Source organism: Psammomys obesus, unplaced genomic scaffold (genome assembly GCF_907164565.1).
Source record: "Psammomys obesus unplaced genomic scaffold, mPsaObe1.curated_primary_1811, whole genome shotgun sequence".
NCBI classification, from domain to species: Eukaryota; Metazoa; Chordata; class Mammalia; order Rodentia; family Muridae; genus Psammomys; species Psammomys obesus.
Window position 1 is genome coordinate 7,216,080 of NW_026596039.1, and position 25,565 is coordinate 7,241,644.

Below are 25,565 nucleotides of genomic sequence, written 5' to 3' on the forward strand. Positions count from 1 at the left end.
CTCAGAAAAAGGGAAATATAAAATTATCACACTACCCAGAGATCCCACTTCTGGTTCTACACCCCAAAGAATGGGAAGTGGGGACACAAAGAGATCCTCATACAAACGTGTTGATAGCATCGTTAGTTACAAGAACCCAGAGTGGAAGCAACCAAGTGTGCATTTGCTAGATGAATGAATCAACAAATGCTGTGTAGACACACAATAGAATACTAGTCAACCGTAAAGAGGAATGCAATTCTGACATGTGCTGTAACATGGCTAAACCTGGAAAGCGATGTGTTGAGGCAGACACGAAGGGGCCAGAGCGTTTTGCTTTCCACTCATCATAAGGTCAAATGTGTAGAGATAGAGAACAAATGATGTTCCCAGAGACTGGGGGGAGATGAGAATGGGGAGTAATAGGCTAATGGGCGATGAGTTTCTGCTTCATGTGATGGAAAAGATCTGGACGTGGGAAGTGGCAATAGTTGGACAGCAACGCGGCTTTGCTTAGTAGAAGGCGTAACAGACGGTTAAAATGGGGGCTAGAGAGGTAGCTCAGTTTATAAAGTGCCTGCTGTGTGAGCACGGAGCCCTGAGTTTGGATCTCCAGGTTTAGGGAGAGACCCTGTCTCAAAAACTTAGGGGGAAGAGAGATCTAGGAGGGAAAAAAAAATCACTGCCATGGGTGACTCGTCTCCATGTATGCATGCATACATACATGAACCGTCTGTCTCCATACACACATGCGTTCACGTGCACCTGCACCCGAAGCCACACAAACATGCACACACACACACACACACACACACACACACACACACACACACCATGCACACACACCACGCACACAAATTTAAAAAAGGGCTAAACTGGCAATTCCACACTCTAGGTAGCTTACCGTGTTTAAAAAATAAATGCACAGCTTTCAAATTTTAGTTTAAAACGTTAGACATATTTTGGCAAAACCTAGGAACGAGAAAAACCTGGTTCTTCGCCTGCACTTGGGTGAGACATCTGGGGGAGTAAAGCCTCTTTCTGTTCCATGGAACAGCAGCCCCCGACTCCTCCCACCCTTCCTGCTCTGCCTCTCAGAAAGCACACACAGGTGGAGCTGAGGGGAATCGAGGCGGTCAGAGGCCCTCAAGGCTGCCTACCCGACCCTTTGCATGGAGAGTTCCAGGGCTGCCACATAGTGCAGCCTCAGGGCCTCCTGGAATCCTCCTCTGGAGTCCCCGTAGCTTCTTACTTGAGAATTAAGACAAAAGAAGAGTTTCAGCAAGCCAACCTTTCACATCAGAGTCAGCCATGCCCTGTACCCACCTCAGAGCTCAGCAGGTGCCCAGCTTCCGTTTGGTCATAGATGGGGTGCCCTCTTCACCTATGTCCTACTGACCTTCCTCTCTGCGAGGTGAGGAAGCTGCGGTGTGTGTGTGGGGGACTGGGGGACAAAGCAGGCACGGAACAGGCATTGAGATGGTAAATGCTTAAAAGCTCACAAATGTATCAGGTGCTGGTGCAGATTTGGACAGTGCTGGGGTGGACGGAGCTGGCTTCTCCAGGAGGCTGACTTGCAGAAGTGATGAAGAATTTGGGCTAGCACGTAGGTTTGAGCTTTAGGGTGGAGAGTACCAAATGTCTTCAATGATCTTAGCCTAGATGTTATCCGGAGCAGCCATGCTCTTCCATTCGTGGAGGGAAACTGAGTCCAAAAGAAAAGTAATGGCTTTGGATGACCCGGCCGGAGATACCCAATGTCCTTGCCCCATGCATGGCGGACTCTTGGCACATGGACCACAGAAGCCTCTGTGCGACCATAGGCTCAAAGCCCTTGGGTGACAGGGGCCCCTCTCCTCTCTTGCCAGATGAGCAAGATCGAGACTGTCTGGTCAGGGTCCCCATTTCCTTCCCTGAGCTTGTAGGGCTGAGGGACCCCCCGGGCTGGGGCTGGAGTGGCGCTCGCCACCCGGGGTGTCGTGGAAGGGGGGGCGGGGAGAGCGGCCGCCTAGCCCAGCCCCGCGGATGACAGGAGCCGGGGAGCCGAGGAGGGAGGAGCCGCCGCCGCCGTGCGCTGGGCTGAGGAGCAGAGAGAGCGGGGCGCCGAGTGCGGGCGGCTGGGAGCGCGCTGAGCGGGGGAGAGGCGCTGCCGCACGGCCGGCCACAGGACCACCTCCCCGGAGAATAGGGCCTCTTTATGGCATGTGGCTGGTAACTTTCCTCCTGCTCCTGGACTCTTTACACAAAGGTGAGCCCCGCGCTGCCGGCTGGCTGGCTGGGCGGCGAGGGCGGCGGGGCCGGGATGCGCGCTGCTGGAGGCGAAGGCGCCCGGTGGGCTCCAGGTGCCCGGGTGCCGGCCCCGCTCAGGTGCACAGCGCTGGGTGGGCTCGAGGGGTGGGGCAGCTCCGCGAGGAGGGTCGGGCGAGAGTCGGCCCGGGACCGTTTGCCGGCCCCCCCTGCGCCTGCGGTTTAGGGGCGCGCCCGTTGGGGGCGGTGGCCCAGGAACCCTCGGTTTTCCCACCCCAGGGCGGCTTCGGTTCTGCCCTGGCCCCCTCCCCCCAGCCCCTCGCCTTGCTCCCGCGGCTTACCGGAGCTGGGACCCCGGGGTGCCCTGCCAGCCAGGTGGTCCTCGGACTGAGACTTCGTCCGGGAGCCCTCGGTGATCGGGTCCTCGGACCTAGAGCGGCTCGCTCCTGCCGTAGCTTCGTGTGCCCCTCGACCGCCCTCGACCCCCGCCCTGGCGCAAATGCCGGCGCACCGCACGGCGCTTCTCCGCGCCTGGCTGGGTGCAGGGCTGGGAGGGCTGGGGGGTCCCGCGAGGCGGGGGTTTCCTCGGACAGCAAGTTTGTTCTTCACACCCAAGGATCGCCCTCACCTATCCCCCCCGCACCCCAACAACTAGCCCCGGCTTCCCTGCGTCTCTCTGGCCACCTTAGGCAGGGCGCCCCAAGGTGCCCGACCCTCCGCTCCGGCGCTTGGCCTGCTGGACCTGGGGACAAGGTTCAGGCTGGGGGGGCGTGTCCCTCTCTCCGGGATAGAAGAGGTTGCTAGGGGTGGGTCCAGGTGTCCAGCGTGTCCAGACCTGCTCCTGGGGCGCCGCGCACCTCATCTGAGGGGTAGCCGGGACTGAGGGATTGGCAAGGGGCAGGCGTTTCTGATCGTTACCAACCTGGGCACCAAATCGGGACCTGGGTAGCGCGGGCAGTTGAGCTCCCAGGCTGTCGCGGAGGACGTGCCCCCGGGCGCGCAGATGGCGGGAGGGAGAGGAAGCAGCCGAACTCCCGCGCCCTTGCGCTGTAGAGCACAGACGCTCCTCGGCTTTACCTGCTCAACCCTCTAACTTTTCGCCTCCGCGCCCCGAGGGCAGCTTCTCCTTCCGCCCCCTCTGCTTGGCTCGGCCTGGCCCAACAGGCCCTTAGGCAATGGGAAAGGGTAGTCAAAAGCCCGGGGGAGGGGTCGAGCCCTCTGCTGAAACCCCGGGATGTCCGGAGTTTGTAACCGGCCAGAGCCCAACGCAGCACCCAGTAGGTTGGGGGAGGAGGCTAACCCTTGTTTGTGAATATGGCCGGGTCAGAGCCAGTGTGATGGCTGAGTCCGCTGGGATTTTGCCTAGAAGATCCGGGTGCTGGGCAGTGGGTGGCCTCGGATGGTTAGCAAAGTAATGGACTTTCTCGGGCCCAAAGTGGGCCACCGTGGAACTCGCCACGGCTGGCTGAGCTTGTTTAACTCCTTGCCCCCTAAGCTGACCCCTTCATCCCACCTTAGAGCAACAAGCTTGCCTCCTTCGCGCGCGCGCGCGCGCGCACACACACACACACACACACACACACACACACACACACCAGTTTTCTTTCTTGGTGCTCTTCCTGCTTCCCTCCACCCCGCGCAGGCTGGTTTGGCTCGCAGCTTTAATTACGTTAATATTAAATATACATAAGGTGAGGAGCAGCTTTCTCTCTCCATTGCTCTTCAACCCCCATCCCTTTTCCGTTTTGTAAAGCAAGAAACGCGGACCAGAGCTGTGACCACACTCGGTTGCTTTGTCCCCAACCTTGCCCCTGGGAACAGCCCATTTCTCGGGAACAGAGACCCCTTCACAAACACCTGCAGGACACCGCCCACCACCATCCAGGAGCTCTGCATTAATAAATGAAGCCCCAGTTATTTGATAGGGAAGGAACAGATGGGGGGTGGGGGTAGAGAAAGGTCCAGAAGGCCACAGGGCAACAGCTGGAGGGGCAGAACCCTCTCTTACTCCAGCAGGAAGTTGCCATTAGTAGGTCTTGTGGGTAGACAGGAGTTACCAGGTATGGCGGCCCCGGGTGGCCTTTGGGCCTGCGGATCCCTGGCTCCCCTTCCATTTCAGAGCCCCAGCATCTGTGCTGGGCGCCAGGCAGCCTTGCCAGACAGGCCTATCTTTTTCCTTGGTGCCTTAATTGGATCTTAGGTGCCAGGCTGATCCCCAGGGGCCTGTTCTGCTTGGGGTGGCATGGTAGGTGGGTGGTGGAGGCGTCTGGGGGGAGATGTAATGTGGGGAAAGCAAGAAAGATGGGGCGTGGTTTATTTCTCTCCCGATGCCAGTCACCCCCGCGGCACCAAGGAAAATGTAAATGCGAATGTTCCAGCCTGTTACAGAAAACAATATCCTCTTGCAATAATTTGTCCGTCCATCTGTGAGGAGCGGGAGGCGGCAGGCAGAGAGAAGAAAACAGGAGGAGATGGAGCGTCCTCTGGATGGAATTAAGCAGTTATTGAATGTGTTTTAAGCTTCTGTTATTTCCATTTCTCTCAAAATACCTTTTTTTTTTTTTTTTTTTTTTTTTTTGAAGCCTGAGCTCAGCCCGTTTTCCCCAGAACTAAACCGGGAAGGTGTTTTAATAATCGGTTATCGAGTCTCCAATAACTGCCTTATTATTGCTAAAACAAATCCAGGTCTGGGCAGCCGGATGAACCCCAGCGAGGCTCTCTCTGTTGTTACATCCAGCGTGCCAGCATCTGTGTTGCCTGAATTTGCATTTTTACTGTGTAAAAGAACAAGCTTCCTCGGCACTAAAATTCCTGTTTTCTAAAAGCCAAAATAATGGGTTGCATTGATTTTTTTCATTTCCCACCCCAACCTCTCGGATGGGGACTCAGGGTTCCTCTCTCTGGAGAAGACCAAATTAAAAGCCTTTGTCAGGCCATTAAGAAAATCTCTAGCATTTTGTTCAGCGTCTAATTAAAAAGGGGGGGTTTGCTGGGGGCATGTTTTTAAAATCTCGAAGTGGCAAGTACAACTTAGAGGTAGGCGAAGGACCGGTGAGCGTCTGGGAGCGGGAGGGTGGGCCGAGGGGCCCTGGCTGCTAGGATGACATGAAGGAGTAAGCAGCTGCCATGATGCCCCACAAACCTTCCTGGCGCCTCGTTTTCCTGGGCATCAACGCCAGCTGCCTTAATATATTTCTGCAGCAGAACGAGGAGCTCAATTAGAAACAAAAAGCGAGTAAGCAGTTGACCCAAAGGCAGGACTGAAGTTGAGCAGACGCTGGGCGCTGGCCAGAGGGGCTGTTTTTCTTACAGAGAGGGTGGAGGTGGGCACGCAGTCAGCTTTGGCCTGGTGACGGTTTGCTCAAGAAGCAAGTCGGCGAGGGATCCCCAAATGCAGGGAGAGTGTATACTTAGAGCACATCATGGGTATGGAGCCTTTGGTAGGGGGTGGGTCCCATTAGAGCCCTTTAGGGAGTCCATTCTCGTGACTTGTTCGGTTCCCTGCCCTGGCTGGTGAAATATGACTTGATTTGTTCAGAGAGCTCTATCAGGGTGTTCAGGCCTGAGGCTAGAGGGTCTCTCCTTCCCTATCTTCTTGGAGGAAATGTTTCCTGGGGAAGGGGGCATTTAAAGTAGTTACAAGGGAGGATCCCTTAGTTTTCTGAAGTGCTTTCCTAGCCCCTAATCTAGTATGTTGATTGGAAACAGGGTACCAGAATAGGGCGAATTGTAGGCAGCAGAGATGGCAGGAGGCCAGGAACCCAAGAGCAGGCTCCAGATTTGCATATGATTTGCATGTGGATTTGCATGCTCACCTAGCCAGGCCAAGAGCCCAGCCCTGTAATCCCAGCTACAGTAGGCAGCTAAGCAGTAGCTTTCTCCTGGTATGGAATGGGAATGGACAGGAGTGGGAGAGAAAAGAACCCCCCACCCCCAGTAACATCCATATAGTTTCCAAGTTTTAGGCATACACACACTTACAGCTGACAGAGTAGCCCTGCCGCTCTCTCCTTCTGTGTCCAAGAAGTGCCTTCTGTGGCACTGGGTGATCAGGATAGGCGGGGCAAGAACGGCAGAGACAACCTAAGGGGGAGCAAATATGGTTCCTCTGGCGCCTCAGGATTCCAGTTATAGGAACCTACCTAGGGCAGTGCTAGCCGTCTGGGGACGGAACGTTTGGGCGGAGGGGGCTGGCTGCTTTGAGTTGTGGTTAGGAGTGGAGAACCATCTGTGGGTGGGATGGGGAGTATGAGGTAAGGCAAGGTTCTCTCTCCTCCTCCAGCTTTGGAAAGGATGGTGGTCTCTGAGGCTTCTTCTTTTACTGTGATTAAGGCACTTTTGGCCTGTAGGTGGTTCTGCTGGAGGCAATGAGAAGACAGGCAGGCTGTGGAGAATTTGAGTAACGCTTTAAGGGAAGACACTTAGGAGATCTGTGTGATTACTCTTGGGCAGCCAGCTGGAACATCCATGAGGGGAGCATGGCCTAGGTACGGCCTTGTCTGTTTTTCTGGGCCCCAGAGCAAATCTCATGTGGCTCCAGGGCCTTCTGGAATGTGCCTCTGCATGCTTATTGCTCCAGAAGGGTCCTGGCCCCAGAGAGTGCAAGTCCCAAAGGATGCTCTAAGGAGCTCTAAGGGGTTAAGTGGGGTCTCAGGGGATGTAGAATTAGAGAGACAGGGTCAATGGACTGAGCTTTGCCCCCGTCTATCCAATGCTTTCAACTAGTGCTTTTGTCTGTTTCATATATTGGAGTGTGTGCGTGTGCCTGTGTGTGTGCGCACACGCGTGTGTGTGTCAGGGGAAGACTGGTCTGGCTTCTATGGTGGAAATTTGGAGCCACATTAAGCCCTTTGTGCATGTCCTGGCTCTGCATTCACCAGGTGTGAGACCTGAGCAGAGTTCCTCTATCTGTGAAGTGAGATTAAAGAAGATAACATATGGACAGTAGCTGGAACAGAGCTGGGGCTCAGAAAACGTTAGACCCCTCTGCTTCCTGCACTGACCCTACCCCTACCCCCCCCCCCACTGCCTTCATTCTCTAGACTTGACCTCAAAATAGATTTGGAAATCCTGCCTCTCCTGAGCAGTTGTATTAGCTAGTCACATTTCCAGCAAGGTCAATGGTCTTAGTCCTTATGACAACAAAAAAATAAAAGACCAAATGATGGCCAGGACAGGGCATGAGTGCCTTTCACCTATCACCTCGGAGGGTAGCCTTGGGGTTTCTGCTTTAGGTGCAGCCAAGTGGGCACCTGCATGTCCTTGGGGAGTCCAGCACCATCCTTTCCCCACACTCATCACGGCTGGTGGTGGCAGTGGAGGTGGAGAGGGTAGTGGCTGAGGCCTAGCCCCCGAGGGAAGCCAGGGCTTGTCTGCAGTGAAGGCTAGGGCCGCTCGGTGTGTCTTTACCATGCTTGGTGGAGTAAACCGAGCAAGAAACATGAATGTAATTCAATGCAGATTCTGGACAAATGCTGCTCAGAGGATGAGCCCTCCAAGCATCTCTGAATGCCATTCCCTGCGGGGTGAGCCTCTCTGTTGTCTAGGTGGGCCTATGTTAAGAGAATACCCGTGACCTTTTCAATCCTGATCACTCCTTTCTCTACGATTCAATCTGCCATAGAGAAAGAGTATATGACACAGAGGTCAAGGGAAGCCCATAGCATGTTGTAGCCTATGGGCTCTGTAAATGGGAGGAGGGGTTGTGGGCACATTGACTCGGGTGCCCTGTTGGACAGATGTTTGTCCAGGGCTGCTGTGGCATGAGTAGCATTAGCCTTAGGTACCACCCGTGCCACTCCAGCTGCTACTCTCCTCATCTGTTCAGCACCCTTTCCACCCTCCCCATGCCCTTGCTCTACACGAAGCTTGCTCTGACAGTTTCCAAGGTCACCATCTTCATTAAGAACAGTTATTCAAAATGCTAGTTGCATATTCATTAAGCTGATTTTTCTAAAGAGAGGTGTGTATGTGTGTGTGCGCACACACACTCACATACACATTCATGGTTGGAGAGAACAGTCTCTGTGGACCCAGAAAACAAGGCTTGGTTTGTGTTGTTATAGGCAAGTTGAGATGCTTCTATTCTATAATCTGTGAGATGGGTAGAATGATGAGTGTCCCAGCTGTCCCACAGGGCAGGTATTACTGCATGGGTACAAGAATAAGGGGCATAAAAAATCAAATGCTGTGTGACAGAGCTTTGTACATGAAGGGAAGCAACATATAAGCACACACACATTTGAAAAAAACAAAAAAAAACAGCAAAGCAGTTTTTGCCCTGTAAATGCTGTGCTAAAATTTAAGGTATACTTACTTTCATTTTATAATAGGGGATGATGAAGGCCTCACAGCTGTTTATGCATGTCTCCCTTCATGCCCCTACTCCCTTACCTGTGAACAATTTCCCTTGTTTTGTTCTCTGTCATTGTTGAGACCACTGGTAAGGATTGCTGGGCCTGCAACATCCATCCTCCTGCAGTCCCCCTGGTCCTATGCATGTGGGGTAGGAAGAAGCCCACTTCAGCCCCCCTGCCCTCCCTCTCCTAGGTATTTAGAGATACTTTTATTCCCAATCTAAAACCTCTAGAAGTGACTGTCCTTCTGGAGTATCCACAGTCTTCTCTGAGAGTCTCACTGTGGTGTCTCACTGAAGGCTGAAGTTTCTCTGCAATCCCTGGGAATCCTGCTGAGTCAAGGGTTATCGATACTCTGTCCTGGTGAGGCCTGCCTGGAGCCAGGGGCATGTGTGTGTGTGTGTGTGTGTGGAAGCTGGGAGTCGGCTTTGGAAATAGGAGAAGAATACGGGTGTCATGACTAGTGGTCTCCTAAAGTTGGAAGGTGCCTTGAAGGACATGGAATGTGTCTCCCAGCCAGACTTGGTCCCTCTCCAGCTACCCTACCATCTTCCCTTCCTCTTCTCTTATACATCTAGTAGCAGGGAATGTTATCTTTAAGGCTGTAGTTTCCTGGTCCTGTGGCTCTGTGTATTTTAGAGCCCATCCTTAGACCCAGACCAGCCCTGTCATGATCTTGTATGTTCTGCTCTCATCTTGGCTCCAGCATTGGACCACATGTCAAAACAAAGGCCCCTTCAACTTGTCACACATCAGCCACTTATAAATGAACACTTTCCCACTTGAAATCACCCCTGTAGTTGTAGAGCCTCCCTGGTTCCTCTGATGCTTCATCAGCCGACATCATATTGCTTCATGGTGCTCTCCTGTACCTGAGTTGCTGGAGGGGACAGAGCAGAAAGAGCACTGAAACCAATACTGCCCCCCAGTCCAGGCACTGGCTAGCTGTGTCCTTGGGGTAAGTGACTCCATTTCCCTAGGCTTTGTGAAAGGAAGAGATTGGAGAAAATAATCTCTTAAGTCCCTCAAGTGCTAGCAATCTAAATCTGGGATTCTCTGGGGAGGACAACTGTGCTGTCTGAGTTGACTCCCTAGAAAGAACTTTCTGGCCATAAGGGGCCTCCCTCTGACAGGTTTTGTCTAGAAAGGGCTGGAAGATTAAAGAGTCCGTCCAACTGTCAGCTGTTACTCATAGCTCCTTCTGGAGCCAATGGTACAGGAGCCTTGGGGGCTGAAGGATGGCAGCATCCTCACTGGACCTATCTCAAAGCACTCTGCTTGCTGGGTAGGGGAGCAGTGTTTGTGGTAAGAATACTAAAACACCAAAACCAAAAGCAAACCCACCCTGTTTCTGGTGGGAATAGGAAGAGCCTGAAGAGTTCTCAGTTGAGCTTTGGCTCAACTAGAGTGGGGAGTTGCTGGCATTGGGCTGAGAGAGAAATAAAACATCCAATACCACATATGACCCCCAAGTAATGCAGAATTGCTCTATACCAGATTGCTGTCCAGTAGCAGATACTCCTGTGCAACGCGCACACCCCTGGAAGACAGTCTTAGTGTAGTCTAGTCTAGTGTGGCTGTGGGGCACAGGGGTGGGCGTCAGAGAAAGTGGGCAATGTCAGGAAAGAACTGATCTACTTATCCATAAACTGTTTTTGTTTTGTTTTGTTTTTAATGGAATTTCAAGCAATGGCTGCATTAAAGGCTTGGCGTAAGAATGAAATGAGTAATGTTGCAAAAAAAGGTTTCTTCGTGTGTGGCTGCCTGGCGTGTTTTTGTAAGAGATGCAGTGTGAGGAGTGTGCTAACCCCCGTGTCCTGGTTATTTGTTGTTGCTGTTGTTTCGTTTTGTTTTGGTCAACAGGACATAAGGTAGAATTATCTGGGAAGAAGGAACCTCAGCTGAGAAAATGCCTCCATCAGATTGGCATGTAGGACGATTTTAAGAATTAATGATTGATGTGGGAGAGCCCAGGTCACTGTGAGCAGTGCCATTCTGGGAAAGCCATTTGGGGTTGGATGAGAAAAAAACAAAACAAAACAAAACAAAAGCAAGTTGAACAAGCCAAGGGGAGCAAGCCAGTAGGCAGCATTCCTCTGTGCTTTCTGCTTCTGTTCTGGTCTTCAGGATCTTACTTTAATGTTCTGCCCTGGTGTCCGTTGATGGTGGATGTGTAAGCCAAGCAAATTCTTTCCTCCCCTAGTTGCTTTTGGCCAAGGTTTCTCATCACAGCAACAGAAAGCAGATTAGACAGCAGGCGTGCCCTGATATAAGGAAAACCACGGGTAGGAGGCAGGAGACTTGGTCCCTGTGGCTTCATCTTGCCCGGGGACAACACAAAGTCATGTTACCTGGGAAGCGCTCTGGTGCAGTCTGGGAGACTCACCCACTCCTCCCCAGAGCCTAGCCTCACACTGTCTCCACAAAAGAGTTTGCTGGTGTCTAGCTGGTCCTCTGGGGCTTGGCATGTCCTGGTGGCTGAACAGAAATCCTATGATTGCTCCCCGTCTGGGCCCAGTATCCCCAGCTGGGACATGAGAACATTCAGACTGAAGCTACATAATCTTTCTGTCTCATCTCTAAACCTTTGTGTGCAAATGCATAGATGTAATCAACCTTGCAAAATAGCCTGTAGAACCTTTCCAGCTCTCTTGCCCTAAGGGAATCTATGGGAGGCTGTCGGGGTAGGGGCATCAGGGCAAGTGGACAGCAGCAGGACTGCTGTGGTAGTGCTCGCTCGTTGACCATGCAGCGCTTTCTTTATCAGCTCCACTGCCACAGTCAGTCGCTACGCGTGGTGCCAAGGCTTGTTGGCAAGTCCACAGAGCTGTGTTGCCGGTATGAGAAACACAACGTCCGGTACGAAACATCTGCTTTTCCCACTGGTTGCTACTCTGGTCATGGACAGAGGATCTGGCTTCTAAGATAGCATTTCTAGCCTTATGACAGGCACGAGCTGCCTGTTGTCTAAGGCTCTGCATCTTTAACGAGCTCCCAGGTGATCCTTATACATATTCATGTTTGGTCAGCACTGTTTTAAGTTATTCTCATCACCATCATCATCCTAGGTGCTCGGTAAATATTGAGTAAGGAGTCGTTTGTCTCACAGGTACTTCCTGCTTGTCTCCTATGGCAATAGTACCCATAACGACACCCCCAGATACTTGAGTGGTGCCAGACACTTACATTCGCCAGAAACTGTCCTTGAGGTAGATGATGTCACCTCAGTTTTATGGAAACTGAGGCACAGAGAGGCGAGGTTATTTTCCTTGGGGTTGCTGCACACATTGCTTGTAACAGATAAAGAAAGGATTCGAACCCAGGGACTGTGGCACTGGAACCATGTCTCTTATCCACTGTGTGAGCTCTTGTTCTTGTGCCCAGGAGATGAAGTGCTCATTGGGATGGTCACTGTCCTCAGGAATTCAGAGCCCTGCATAGTAAAAAGGGTCCTCCTACCCGCTTGGTCCTGCCTCTCTTCTGGCCCTTGTCCCCCGGAAGACCTGCCACCCTCCCTACTCAGTGCATGCTGGGCCTGGGCAAGTACTTTTTAGAACTCTGAGTGGGTGTTTCAGGTGCCCAGTGCTGGCAGACACTCCTCTGTGCAAAGTCTAGTGAATGAAAGGAGTAAACATTGCAAAGGAAGAGAACTAAATGACTCATTGTCCCCGTGGAGGCGGCGAGGTGTTAATATTTCAGTCCCCTCTGGTTGTCACTTCTGATGATTGGTGATGATGACATGGGGTAATTCAGTGTGCACCCCAGAGGAATGCTGGGAGTGCCTTAGACTACAGCCAGACACCTCCCCACCCCACTCCAGGCAGGTGGGTGGGAGACCACTGGTGTGGCTACAGGCGACAGCCGTGTCAGATTCCCTTTGCCAAACTAATCCCCCTGTGATGCCCAGACAAGCTAGTTGGTAGACAGGATGGATGTACAGGTTCTAGCTTCGACCCCGGGGGCAGCCAGATGCCTGGGGGCGATTTCTGGTTTAAAAATATTGCTGTGCTATTTCTATACTTCTAATCTCCTAGCGATTTGGAGCCAGTTTTATGAAACACACCATCGGGGTGGTGCTCAGTGTTACATGGGTAGAGAAGATTAAATGGGTTTAAGTCTGGACGTCTGTCACATGACAGCCAGGCCCATAACTTCCATTTTCTATTAAAAATCCATTTCCCCCTTTGACCAGGAGCAGCTTTGCTGTTGATCTGAATGTCTCTCTCTTTATTTATGAAGGATTTCCCCCCTGCCTTCCCATGCTCTCTGTAAATTTGCTTGGTTCTGTCTGCAGAGAGAAGAAAGAGCGGGAGGGAATGACAGGGATTTAAGGGGAAAGCTGTGGTCCGCTGTCATGGGATCTTCTTTCCAACTGGGGTTAGTTTGGAGAGAAAGGTGAAGGAGAAATGCCATAAGGTCTCAGACTAGGAACTTGGTACTGTACAGGGAAAGCTCAGCTAGACAGCCCGTGCTCTTACCCTTCAGCTCAACCTCTCCTCCTTCCTCCCCTGCCTCCCCTCCTTTTTCCCTTCTCTCCTCCCCTCTCTCCTCCTGTCTTCTCTCCTCCCTTCCCCCTCCTCCCCTCTCTTCCTCCACTCCCTCCTTTCCTTCTTTCACCTCCTTTCCCTGTCTCTTCTTTCTGCTTTCTCCCCTTCCCTTCCCTTCCTTATTTTTGATATATCTACCTATCTGCCTACCTACCTACCTATCTGCCTAATATATATATCCCTGTCTCTCCTTATCTCTTTCCCTCTTTGTTGAGACACCCACTCTTGTTGTCCAGCCTGGTCTTGAGCTCCTGACTCCAGCCATTTGTCCTCCCACCTCCCTGAGAAGTTGGGGATCACTGTGGCTTGCTGCTGCCTTGTCCTCCTGCCTGTATGATTTTTCAGTAGTTACTGACTCCCCCCCAACCTCCTCGTTTTCACCAACAGGACTCTCACTTTTCTTGTCTGTGCACATATTAAATAAAAAGGGAAGCGACCGTGCCCAGGGCACAGTCCAGCCTCCCCTTAGGAAATGTTGGTCGCCTTTCTGGGACCCTATGCCATCAGCTAGGCCAGTGAGTCTCCAGACACGTGACCAACCCTAAAAGCTGAGTCTGGGATCTACTTGAATAAGAGTGGTGACCATTGTCAGAGGGCACTTGGACATGCTGCTTGGTGCCCTATCTAGTTTGTAGACACCACCTACACCCTACAGCTTCCACCGCTGCATGCTGCAAGCCATTGCACCTGGCGCTGTCTCTTCTCCCCAGCTCACCAATATTCCAGTCTGGAGGTTTTCACAGTCCCCCAGACACACCCAACTCACTGCCAGGCTTTACTGTTGTTGTATTGAGCTTCTCGGGAATGCCTCCTGGGCCAGCCTCTTGTTCCCACATACCTTCCAGCTCTGTGAAGGCTGGCCTGTGGAGGAGCTGGCTCTGCCCACCCTAGCTTTTATCTGAAAACTATGCTTAGCTTCGCTCCTTCTCAAACTCAGCTCGGTGCCAGGGCTTGCTTGGCCCCTCTTCGGTTCTCCATTTGGGAGATATTAATGTTCTCCTTTGCCTTTTGATGCCTCCACCTTCCCTGGAATACTCTGGCACACCGAGCTGGTGCTTTGTGCCTATTTCTTGGCGTGATGAAAGACCCAAGTCAAGGAGGAGCTAGGAAGGGGCAGGGTAGGATAAGGGGTCAGCTAAGAGGAAACGGAGGGCATCTGAAGCCTCCACAAGAGTCGGGACCTCCTACCCATCCGTCCCTGTTAGAGGAGTGGAGGCTTTTACCCTCCATTTCCCCTGCTCAGCAGCCACTCGAGACAGGTAAGATGTACGGCTTCTCCTGATCCACTTTCCCCAACTTCTTTTGGAGATAGCACAATGAGGGCTGGGAAGGCTAAGCCGCTTACCTGAGGTCACACAGCAGGTGATGCCAGCCTCCAGAAGATAGACAGTTCTGTCAGACTGTATCCAAGCTTCTGTGGTGCCTCATCTCCTTGCTCGGTTGCAATGTCCCTGCTCTGTAGATCTTAACAGGAGCTGGATCAGAAGGTCAAGTCCCCTAGAGGCCACACTAGACTCCCTAGGGTCAGAGCGGGGCCTTGGGCGCCACCTGCTACTTCCCTTCCGTACCATTGCTTCCACGTCTATTCACCAGCTGTCCTCATGCCCAGATTTCTACTCTGAGTGTCAGGGAATCCAGTATATGGTGGGCAGTGCCTCAGTTTCCCTCTTACAGATCTGTTCACTCCTTTCCCTTGGCAGATAGGGTGAGGCCGAATTGATGTTTATTTAAGGGCTTGTGCATTTTGAGATGACAGGTGCCTTGTGATGGTAAAATATGGATCCAACCTAAGTGCAAAATGCTATTGTTTTACACCTGAGGGTGATGTTTCATGATGGCAATGCACTGTCAGAACCGTAAGCAGAAATGAATGGTGTGTCTAATCCTCCCCAGCTCCCCCATACTCGGAAGAAAGCAGCTCGCATCCTGGAGTGGGAGAAATATGAGGCTACTCGTCTTTTGCTATAAATCTGCTGTTTCATCAGCCCTGACAGGTGGCTGGACAATCCCAGTCAATTCATCAATTAAATCTACCCATTTGTAGTTGCTCGGAACCTTGTGTCCTTGGCTCTGGGAAGAGCCAAGGCCTCCAAGTGCAGGAGGGCTGCTGTCATTGTGGTTGATGTTCCTGGAGGGAGCAGAAAGGGCCTGGGGAAGGGCTGCCCTCAGAGGCAGGGAGAGGGGAAGGGATTACTAGCCAGAGGAGGAGACAGGAATGTGCATTTTGGTGTGGCTGAGATGCGTGAGAGGGTAGACAGGGCTTCTAAGTCTGGAAAGGCCAGGATTTTGTGGTTTGATTCATCTCCATCTTGATTATTCAGCAGAGCAAATAGGTCTGTCTTCTGCTTCTGATATGACAAAGCTGGGCTCCTGCTCTCACTCTGGCCATGTTGTGTAAATTTAGATAAGTCAGTTAGCTTCTCAGTCTTAATTTCTTTATCTGTAAGATAGAAATAATAATTAATAATAATAGTAATTTGCTTTAGGGGAGTTAAAATGAAGGACAATAGCTACCTACCACTAATTTAAAAAAAAATAATGATCTCAGTGGGCCTGGCCCAAAGTGTGGCCCACAACTGACAGTGAAGTCAGTGACTGCTGTTATTATTATGTAGCTATTGCCATCACAGAGGGTTCTAGCCAACTTAAATCACTTCCTCCGACCTTTACAATAAGTATTTGGGAGCCTTCTCCCATGAACTGGACACTTCCTGGATTCCTTTCTGTCTGAGAACTTTCTCAATTTCCCTAGGTCTGTTTGTCAGGTGCGGTGGGGAGTGATCCCATACCTTGATAGAGTTTGGCTCCCTACATCCATGAAGCTGATGTGGTGGAGATAGCTGAGTGATTAGGTCATCTCAGGAAGCACCCAGAAACCCAGAGGGATGTCCCTGCTCCCGAAAGCTGAGGACTGCAGGACTGGCCAGTCTACCAGGAGCCACTTCCAAGAAAGAGAGGGAAGGGAAGGGGAGGTGAGGAAAGGAAAGTTCATTCCTGAGCAGCTGAAATGGGAGTTGGTGGCCTGGTTGTGTTTGAGGAAGGGGAAAGCCTCTCTTTTTATTACACTGATAATATTGCAGTCACACCTTGCCTGTCCAGAAAGCAATGCTGGGTCAAATTGCCTGGGTGGGCATCCCAGAGTGAGGAAGTAATTTCCTTCTTAAAGTGCCTCAGTCCCCTCCTTTGTAGATTGGTATAATGACGGTCACTCAGTCCTGGGCTGTTGGGAGGATGCCATGAGACCATAGAAGCAAAATGGCACATGGGAGGTGCTCAGCAAGTACTTGTTGAATACATCTTGGTTGGGAAGGCCTCTCAGAAGGTGACAGTGGGGCCCCGCCTGTGGGCATGCTGAGAAGTCTCAGCTTGTAAAATGGCCTGATCTTGTGATCGTGAGGAATATTCCAGGCAGAACAGGTCTGCTACAGAGCTTCTGTGGTTTCCCTGAGCAGACACACTCAACCATGGATATTACAGGGCGGCACTGTGAGGGGATTGCCAAGCCATGCTGCCTCCTCGCAGAGTCTTTCAGCCGTTGAGGGTGCAGGGCCTTGTGGGGAAAGCAAATGCATTTGCTGCTAAGAGGATGCCCCTGACACTGCGGCCAGGAGCCCACGGATGGTTTTTTTTCCAGCACAGCTGCTAATGGCTTCATCACGGCTTTTTATGAGATGATGTGAATTGCTCTGGCCAATGAGGCTTAATGGCCTTCCTCAACGACCTGCCTGGTATATTCTCCCTAGAGGCTCTGCTCCGAGTTAAGGCAAGAATATTAATACAGTCCGGATGTGGGCTCTCCCCCTCCCCATAAAGTTGTGGAAATTGAGGTCAAGTTGGGTCCCCCTCAATGTTCTTTAAACAAGCAGCAGTCCGTTGCTTACTCTTTCATCTTCTTGGTGGAGAGCAGCAGGAGACTAGGGGCCAGGTGCTCTCTTCCTCCGGGTTGGCCTTCTTAAAGGAGCAGGCCCCTGAGTAGGAAGGGATCTCCTCCCCAATACCCTTCCTACCAGGTGGCCCTGAGAATGTTTCTCTGCAAGACAGGGCTTTGGAACAGCAGTGCATCACGAAGGGGTTTTCCCAGTCCTGTCCACCCTGACTACCGGCTAACTGAGAAGGGAAGGCACAAGTGATGAAAGAGGAGGGAATTCTATAGGCAGTCAAGACCAACACTGGAGGAACCTCTTGTTCCAGATACCTAAAGGTCATCTGAAATGCACTGAATGGGGCCAGATGACCTTTAGGGGATTCCCATTGCCTTTCATTTCCCAGGCTAGCCCCCTACTTCTTCTACCCATTCTTCTCAGGCTGTGACTGTGGCACTCTTTCTCTGTCACCCACAGTAGGCTAGGAAGAGCAAGGGTTCCTATTTAGGAAGGCCTCCAAACTTCAGCTCTGCAACCGCGCTGTGCTCTTGGAAAATCTCCTAAGTACCCTAAACCTATCAAAGGGGGATATCCTGGCTAGTTTTTGTTTTCCAATTTGACATAAGTTAGAGTCATCTAGGGAGAATAAACCTTAATCGAGAAAATGCCCCCACTAGATTGGCCTTTGGGCAAACCTCTGAGGCATGTTTAACTATTGATACTAGAGGGCCAGTTCCCTTAGGTAGACCCACCCCTTGTAGACGGAGCAAGCCACGAGGAATAAGTCCATAAGCAGCACTTCTCATGACTTCTGCTTCAGTTTCTGCCTCCAGAAACTGAAGGCCTTGACTTCCCCTGATGGTAGACTGTAACATGTACGCCAAACACTCCTCTTCCTCAAGTAGCTTTTGGTCTTGTGTTTTTATCAAAGCCGTGGAAACTTTGATTAATACAGGTGATGACAAGAGTTGCAGGACTGGAGAAATGGCTCAGTGGCTAAAAGTACTTGTTTTTCCCAAGGCCCCAGGTTCAGTACCTAACATCCATACGGTGACTCCCAACCACCTGTGACTCTAGGACCAGGAGATCTGCTGCCCCCTGGCTTCTGTGAGCACCACACATACATGTGGTAACAGGCAAAACACTCATCTACATAAAAATAACTGCATTATAATACACAGGGAGATAGAGGAGAAAGAGAGGAGAGGAGGGGAAGAGAAGCGAGAGAGAGGAAGAGGAGGAGGAGAAAAGAGGGATGGAGGGAGGGGGGAAGAGGAGGGAGATAGAGAGGCCATCTTCTCCTTGGGGCGTCCAAGTGAGTTAAAGGAGTGGCCGGGGGTTCAGGCTGCCAAGAGTAGGAGCTAAGCAAGCACAGATCTAGGTATCTCTGTCTCTTCTGCTTGGTGCATTGCCACAGTAGATGGTGACTTTGGACCTCTCGTGCCACAGGGTCTGCAGCAGCCTCTCTCTGCACCGACTTACTCTGCACAGTAAATGAAACTTCTGACTTACGCTGTTCCTGAACCAACTAAGCTAGAAACGTCTGTAGGGCAGGAGGCGTCCTTTCCTCTCTTCGCCAGTGCCTGGTAAACACGATGGTGCTCAATAAGCGCTTATTGACTGACGAACACTCGAACGTTGAATGAATCCGTGTCAGCCAGCAAGGCTTCCGTGAACGTCTCTCCAGCAGACAGTAACCAGGTTCCTCTCTCTCCTTGCCTCCCCCGCAGCCAGCCCTGAGGATGTCGGCACCAACCTCTACTTTGTAAATGACTCCCTGCAGCAGGTAACCTTCTCCAGCTCTGTGGGTGTGGTGGTGCCCTGCCCGGCTGCGGGCTCCCCCAGCGCGGCTCTTCGATGGTACCTGGCCACAGGGGACGACATCTACGATGTGCCGCATATTCGGCACGTGCATGCCAATGGGACTCTGCAGCTCTACCCCTTCTCCCCCTCCGCCTTCAACAGCTTCATCCACGACAATGACTATTTCTGCACTGCAGAGAACGCGGCCGGCAAGATCCGGAGCCCTAACATACGCATCAAAGCAGGTGAGGGACCAGGCGCCTGCACCTTGATTGGCGGTGGTGAGGGGGTTCCCTGTGAGGGGATCGAGGGGGAATCTAACCTATGCCTTCAAAGCGAGTATTCACCTTGCACAGCACTGTACGCAAGTTAAGTGAGACGGCGCTGACCACTGAAACAGGGAAATGTTGATTGAGCTTCATTTTTTAAAACCTCCTTTTCCTGAAATGTATCAAGGAGCATACACGTTATCATGTGTAGTTGAAGCGATTTCCATAAGGTTCACACCACAGCCAGCTCAGAAATACACACAACTAATGCCACAGCACCTCACAGTCTTGCTCCTGCTTCCTGTGGTCTCTCTTCTCCTCAAGACAGCCACTCTCCCAATAAGGAATAATTTGGATGTTTTTGCCTTGTCTGTGCTTCACAGAAATGGAGGCCTACACTCTGCTTTTTCTGGGCTCTTCAGCTCACTGCTCTCATCATGGAATTTATCCCCACTCTTGTGTGGGGGAAGGTCACTCATTATCACGGATGTATAGTGTTTCAGCACGTAACTAGGCCACATACTCTTTGTCCATCCCACTGTTGAATGCTCCGGTGCGCCACAGCTCAGAGAACTGTCATTTATGTGTATTTTCATGATGGAAAACTGTAGCAGTGAAAGTGTTGGATCTCCAAAAGAGTCTGTGGAGGTAGAGAAGCAGGGGTGGAATGGAAAGTCTGATCTCTGGCTCAGGTCTGGAAGTGAGTGGATGGCTTTGATCGGCTCTTTTTAACTAGGACATCACAACACACTATATGTATACAGATAGGAAGTGCGTCAAATAGCAGTAAGCCACCCAGGTGTGGGCAGTGGTTTCCTCACAAGGGCATCTGGGTGCAAGGGGCCAGGCTACTATACAGCTCCAGTGTGCCAACTGCCCTGCAGCTGCGTTGGCCAAGCCCAGGTGCACAGTTTCTGGGAAGATCAGCAGGACTAGTAACAGACCCTTCAGATTGAGCTCTGGACTGACCTCCCACGACAGGGCTTCTCACCCCAGAACAAGGCTGCAAGTATATAAGGCTGAGGAAGAACTGAACCCTGCCCATGTCCTTGGGTGGCCTAAGGGACAACTATTGGCCCTGATGCTGAGGCAGGGGCCTTCTCTCCCATGATCCTGCAAGTGTCTTCTTGGCAGCAGGTTCTCTGCCTTATTTGGCTACAAGTACAACCCCAACTATTGAGCTGAATGCCTTTAAGCTGGAGTTAAGTCCAGTTCTAGTGTCCATAGCCAGGAGCCCTGGCCCAAGGGAAAGACCATCCTAAGAGTTAGAATTGGCCTTTTCAGTAAGTCCACAAAGGTGTCTTACTGATGATGAGGCTAAGTCAAAGAAGTATTTTCCACATGTCTGGCCTTTTACATGTTGCTCTACAGATGAGGAAATTAAGGTTCAAAGGTTAACTTCCCTGCATCCAGGACCCTCATGCTGCTCAGAGGGCAGGTCCTCTTGTGTCCACCCCTGCTGCCTCCTCTGCAGGACGCCCAGGGCTTGTGAGCAACACAACTCACCCTTGACCTCCACTGCTCCAGCACCCTTGGAGGACAGCTCCATCAGGCTCCTTTGTGAGATTTGGTGGAGCAATGCTGCCAGACCCATGGGAGGGCTGGACTGGAGCCAGATGGCCAGCCTCTCCCCTCTCCCTTTTCTTCCCTCCCTTCCTTTCCTCTTGCCCGGACAAGAGAGAAGATGAAGGCCTGGGGAGGGCCAGGTCCACTGAAAACACAAGCAATTAAAAAGGCTTTTAATGCCAGAGAGGCTGCAGGTGCGCTGCTTGTGGGGAGGATGCCAGGGCCCTAGGTGTCACCCTGGCAACCATGGCAAGGAGAAGGGCATGCTGCTCATGTGTTTGCTGAGGACAAGGTTGGTAGGCAGGCAGTGGGGGCTCTGGCTGTTCCATGTATGCTTGGCAGAGAAGGGGGTGGAAGGAAGGAGCAGACCCTTGGCAGAGGCCAAGCTGATGAAGAAAGGGGCTAGGCAGAGCTCTTCATGCTTAAGGTAGGGTCAGCCCACCAGCAGGATGTGATTCATGAGTGGCTGCAGGTGACACTAAAAGAAAAATGAGTCAGGGCTGGGAACAGGCAGGAGTAGACTCTAGATGGTCTTGAAATCAGGACCAAGGTTGGGATGGAATAGAAGCAACAGGAGGTAGGAGGGTAGTAGGGGCATGGGGACAGTATCTGTGTCTCAGACAACCCTGGTTTCAAACTATTCTACTGCTTTCTGGGTCCCACCAATCTCAGGAAGAGCTCAGTATCTAAACTACACTTCCCAGGATACATTACAATAGACTGCTGCTGGCTCATATAATCAGGGCTTTATTTTGTCACGTGATAGTCACCTTGCTGAACCCACTCGCTGTCCTCTTTCCCCACCTCCATGGCCTTGTGACACTCTTCTTTCAATCTCCCACAGTTTTCAGGGAACCCTACACCGTCCGGGTGGAGGATCAAAGGTCAATGCGTGGCAACGTGGCCGTCTTTAAGTGCCTCATCCCCTCTTCAGTGCAGGAATACGTTAGCGTTGTGTCTTGGGAGAAAGACACGGTTTCCATCACTCCAGGTAAGGAATCATCGGTGGAGGCTGACAGAGCTGCTCCGGTAGCAGGTGGTGCTTGAAATGGTCTGTGAACTGAACGAGACTGTGACAGTAGCTTTAGGGACTGATCTGTTACTGCTCTATGGAGTTTTGGCAAATGGGCATCTTTGGTGTCCATCTGATCCTCTCTGTGTGGGATGGTAAAGTCTATGTGTTGAGGCCTATGCTATCTGTGAAGTTTCCACAGACACAGTGCGGGGTTGCCATTGATTACTGGGGTTCATCTTTAACTTGCATTGATTTATGAAAGCCTTTGGCAATCTCACCTGTGTAGCCGTGTAAGTAAAAGCGGGGTACGTTTGTGCTCTATGTGTGAGTTGGGTAATGAGGCTGGATATTTGGGGAACCAGGCCTAAGGAAGTATGCATACAGGACTTTCACTTCCCCACGAATCGTGTGAAATGCTGTAAGACTCCTCAGTGACTGACATTGGAAATGGGTTAATACTGTGTTGTAGGCTTGGAAACCCCTCATTGGTTCAGTTTCACCTAGGAAGGGTTGTCCCTCCAATGGGAAACAGGTCTTGGCACCTCACAAAAGTATCTCTTAAATCTTTATTCAGCCTTCAAGGCACCAATTAAAAAAAAACAAACAAACACCCCTACTCCTTCACTGCCCCCCCCCAACTGCAGATCCTTCAAAGAAGAAGAAAAGCAGTGGAGGCTCTTCTTTACAGGAAGAACTTGGTTTTCCTATGAAGTAGAGCATCATGACCAGTGTTCTTCAAGTAGCCCATTGGCATCAAGGTCCCCAGGCAGTGATCTGAAATGATCCGTGATCTTCAGAGTTAGCAGGGGATGATAAGCCTCTAAAAGCATTTCTTCTCAAGCATGGGGGTCATGACCCCTTTGGAGGGCAAATGACCCTTTCACAGGAGTAGCCTAAGGCCATCAGAAAATAAAGATGTTTACAGTGCCATTCATAACAGCAGCAAACTTGCAGTTATGAAGTGGCAATGAAATAATTTAATGGCTGGGGGTCACCGCAACATGAAGAACCATGTTAAGGGGTCGCAGCGTTAGGAAGGTTGAGAACCACTGCTCTACAGGAACCTGTGATGGAACACGATTCTTGCTGAGGTCCCTCCGCTCCGTGATATGAACCTTTGATACAGCAGTGTCTTCAAAACATTTGAATAATTAAAAATAGCTGAAACCAAAATAGCTGAGGCCTGGGCCTCAGCACCGACCAGAGCTCTTTAGATGGCTATGCCGGAGTTACAGCAGGATGGAAACTAGGCTTACCTGTGTTGGTAGGTGCTTGTTTGAAGACATTAATGTGTGCCTTGTTCTCACTACTTTCCTTCTCTCGGTTCCAAGCAGATGGCCAGGCCAAAAGATCTCCTAGTAACAGACAGGTTAGTGGCCTGGTGGTAGCAAGATAGACTCAAAGCTACTCAAGGATGCCTTCTTTTCTTTACTTTTTCTTTTTTTGTAAAGCTGTAAGTTAATAGGAGCTGTCTGGAAGGAGAGCCTCTGAGGGAAATAGACAAAAGAGAGATTAAGGAATCCAGGTTTGGAAATGGTTCTGTGGGCACCCATAGAACAAGTGCTTGGACCTCTTGGGTGCCTCTGTGGGATTCCTACAAGGCTTGGATTGAGGTTCCAAATGAGACATGGCATCCACAGCCAGAGATCCAAAGGGGTCCATTTAAGTAGAGAGCACAGGCTGGAGGAGGCTGGCACATCTCTGGGGAAGCCTCAGAAGTGATGGACACTGGGATTCCTGTATTTCTAGCAGAGTCAGGTTTAAGGCATTTAAAGACCATAAGAAAATGTGGTGTTTGCTATACACTCAGGTTTATGGATGAAACATTATGCCCATTAAAATAATAATTATGTTATTAAAACTTTTTGAGTACTTCCTATTTTCCTGGCACTGGGCTAAGACGCCTTCATACATCATCTTGTTTTAGCCTCATGAAAGCCCAGAAATGTATTTTCCCCTTTCCACTTTACAGAAGAGAAACCTCAGGCCCAAAGAAGCAACTCAACGTCTTTCAGACCACATGTCTATTCCTCGGGTGAGGCATAAACCGAAGCAGGATTTTCTCCAAACCTGTGCTTCCTCTGTGTGCACACAAGTGTGCTCAGTTTCTCTGAGCACCATGAAGCTTGAAATGTGTGCTGTAAGCACTGTTGTTTTTTAAAGGGATGATTTGGTGGAACCAAATGCAGGTGGTGATTAAGATCCTAGGATCCAGCTGGGTGAGGTGGCACACACCTGTAATCCCAGCACTGGGAGAGGCAGAGGCAGGCAGATCTCTGTGAGTTTGAAGCCAGCCTGGTCTACAAAGTGTACAAAGTGAGTCCAGAACAGCAAAGGCTGTACAGAGAAACCCTATATTGGAGGACTATTCTACATTCATAGGGCCTCACTTCCTGGAACTGTAGAATAGGTTCATATGGTTGAAATAAAACTATGCAATGTTCAGAGTGTTGCCTGACTGTTCTGAGGATGTGCAGCGTTTAGCTGCTGTTGTTGAGGTGAAGACAGCATCCTTCATTATTGCCACTGGTTCCTGTTGTTGTGTGTGTGTCTTTCTACCGTGTAAATGGCCTTGCATCTCATTCTCAGACTGGGTTTCCTATGAAAGAGGAGTGTTTTTATGCATGCATCCTTGGTTCTTCACACATTGTGCTCACAACAGTAAGGGCTCACTCAGTACCCAGTGAGAAAGGAATTGCTGATTGAGAATTCTGAGGGATTCAGGAGGCATCCTGGACAAATGGGAGCATGAGGACAAGATGGTGGGTACCAGCCAGACCAGAGTAGGTGGAAAGGGAAGGTTAACTAGTTTATGTGCCAGGAGCTGAAGGCGGCAAGCTCCCCCAAGCATCCCTTGTAGTTGGTGCTTCAGAGCTGTCTTTGATGTCAGGACCAGGCTGGTAGCCCCAAAGGGCATAATTATCAGAGAAGTGGCCTTGATGTTAATCTGCAGGGCTGTGTTAAACTTTGGTAGACCGTCTTTCCTTCCTTTGGTCTTGGAGAATTTTCCTCTACTCCCTGACCCTCCAGCTCCAGCCATAATCATTCTAGATCCTTCTCTAGCTATTTTTTTTTATATCCAGGGAGAGTCTTCCCAATGCATCAAGTCTAATATGCTCCTGGGAGAGCCCAAGGGGAAACAGAGACAATGGGGTTTGGCAGACAATGGCCTCTGTAGGTGAGGACCAGAGATCGCGGCCACATGCCAACATGCTCCAATTTTGGAAAATGCAAATAGTTTATATAATTTTATAAAATAGGGCTTCTATACTTTTGATGTTCACACATACCCAGTGTACAAATACTCTGTACGTATAGGTATGTCTTTTGTGGCAGGAGGGTGCTGCTTCTCACCATGGAGGTGACGATAATCTGGTCTGAAAACAGAATGGATGAAGCAGTGAGTATGGACCTGTGTTAACTTTAATCTCTGGATCCATAAGACTACTTTTTAATGTTCAGGGCCAACAGGAATGGGTACTGGAAAGCTAAAGGAAGACCAGGAGGTTGATGTGGGCAAGTTGAGGTCTCAGAGAGCATCCTCCTTGGGAAAAGCATGCATACCCTGGGAGGAAGAGCGTGTTAGCTACAGCCTGTTAGCAAGACCTCCTGTGTCTCTTTCTGAAGGAGCCTTGAATCTAACCACGCCATGAGAGTTGACTATTTGCTCACAGGCTGCCCTTCTGGCTAGCCATGCTATCTTGGAGCTGGCCACCAGAGCTGTGTCCAGCTTTCTGTTATGATTTTTTCAGGGCTGGGAGACGCTAGAGAGACAGCTCAGCTCCTGTCTCTCCAACCTCTCCTACCTCCAGCTGTTGGTTGGTTTCCAATCTGGCCTTCTAAAGTGTATGTGAAATCTTTAACCTGCCTCATTCCTGCCCCAATGTCCCTCCTCTAGTACCTACTCTGTGTGTGTGTAT

General features: G+C 50.9%; 1 protein-coding gene across 3 annotated transcripts in view; it reads left to right on the forward strand.

The window, feature by feature from the left end:
* Positions 1 to 2,088: 2,088 nt before the first annotated feature.
* Dscaml1 (DS cell adhesion molecule like 1) overlaps positions 2,089 to 25,565 on the forward strand; it is a 309,086-nt gene continuing 285,609 nt past the window's right edge. The window contains exons 1-4 of one of the 3 annotated variants that reach the window (XM_055621956.1): positions 2,167 to 2,227; positions 18,723 to 18,778; positions 18,958 to 19,040; positions 21,475 to 21,621. In XM_055621956.1, the coding sequence (XP_055477931.1) occupies positions 18,762 to 18,778; positions 18,958 to 19,040; positions 21,475 to 21,621 (247 nt within the window). In that variant the 5' untranslated portion in view covers positions 2,167 to 2,227; positions 18,723 to 18,761. Of the gene's footprint in view, positions 2,228 to 18,722; positions 19,041 to 21,474; positions 21,622 to 25,565 lie in introns of all 3 variants that reach the window. The other 2 variants (XM_055621955.1, XM_055621957.1) reach the window with 2 other exon arrangements.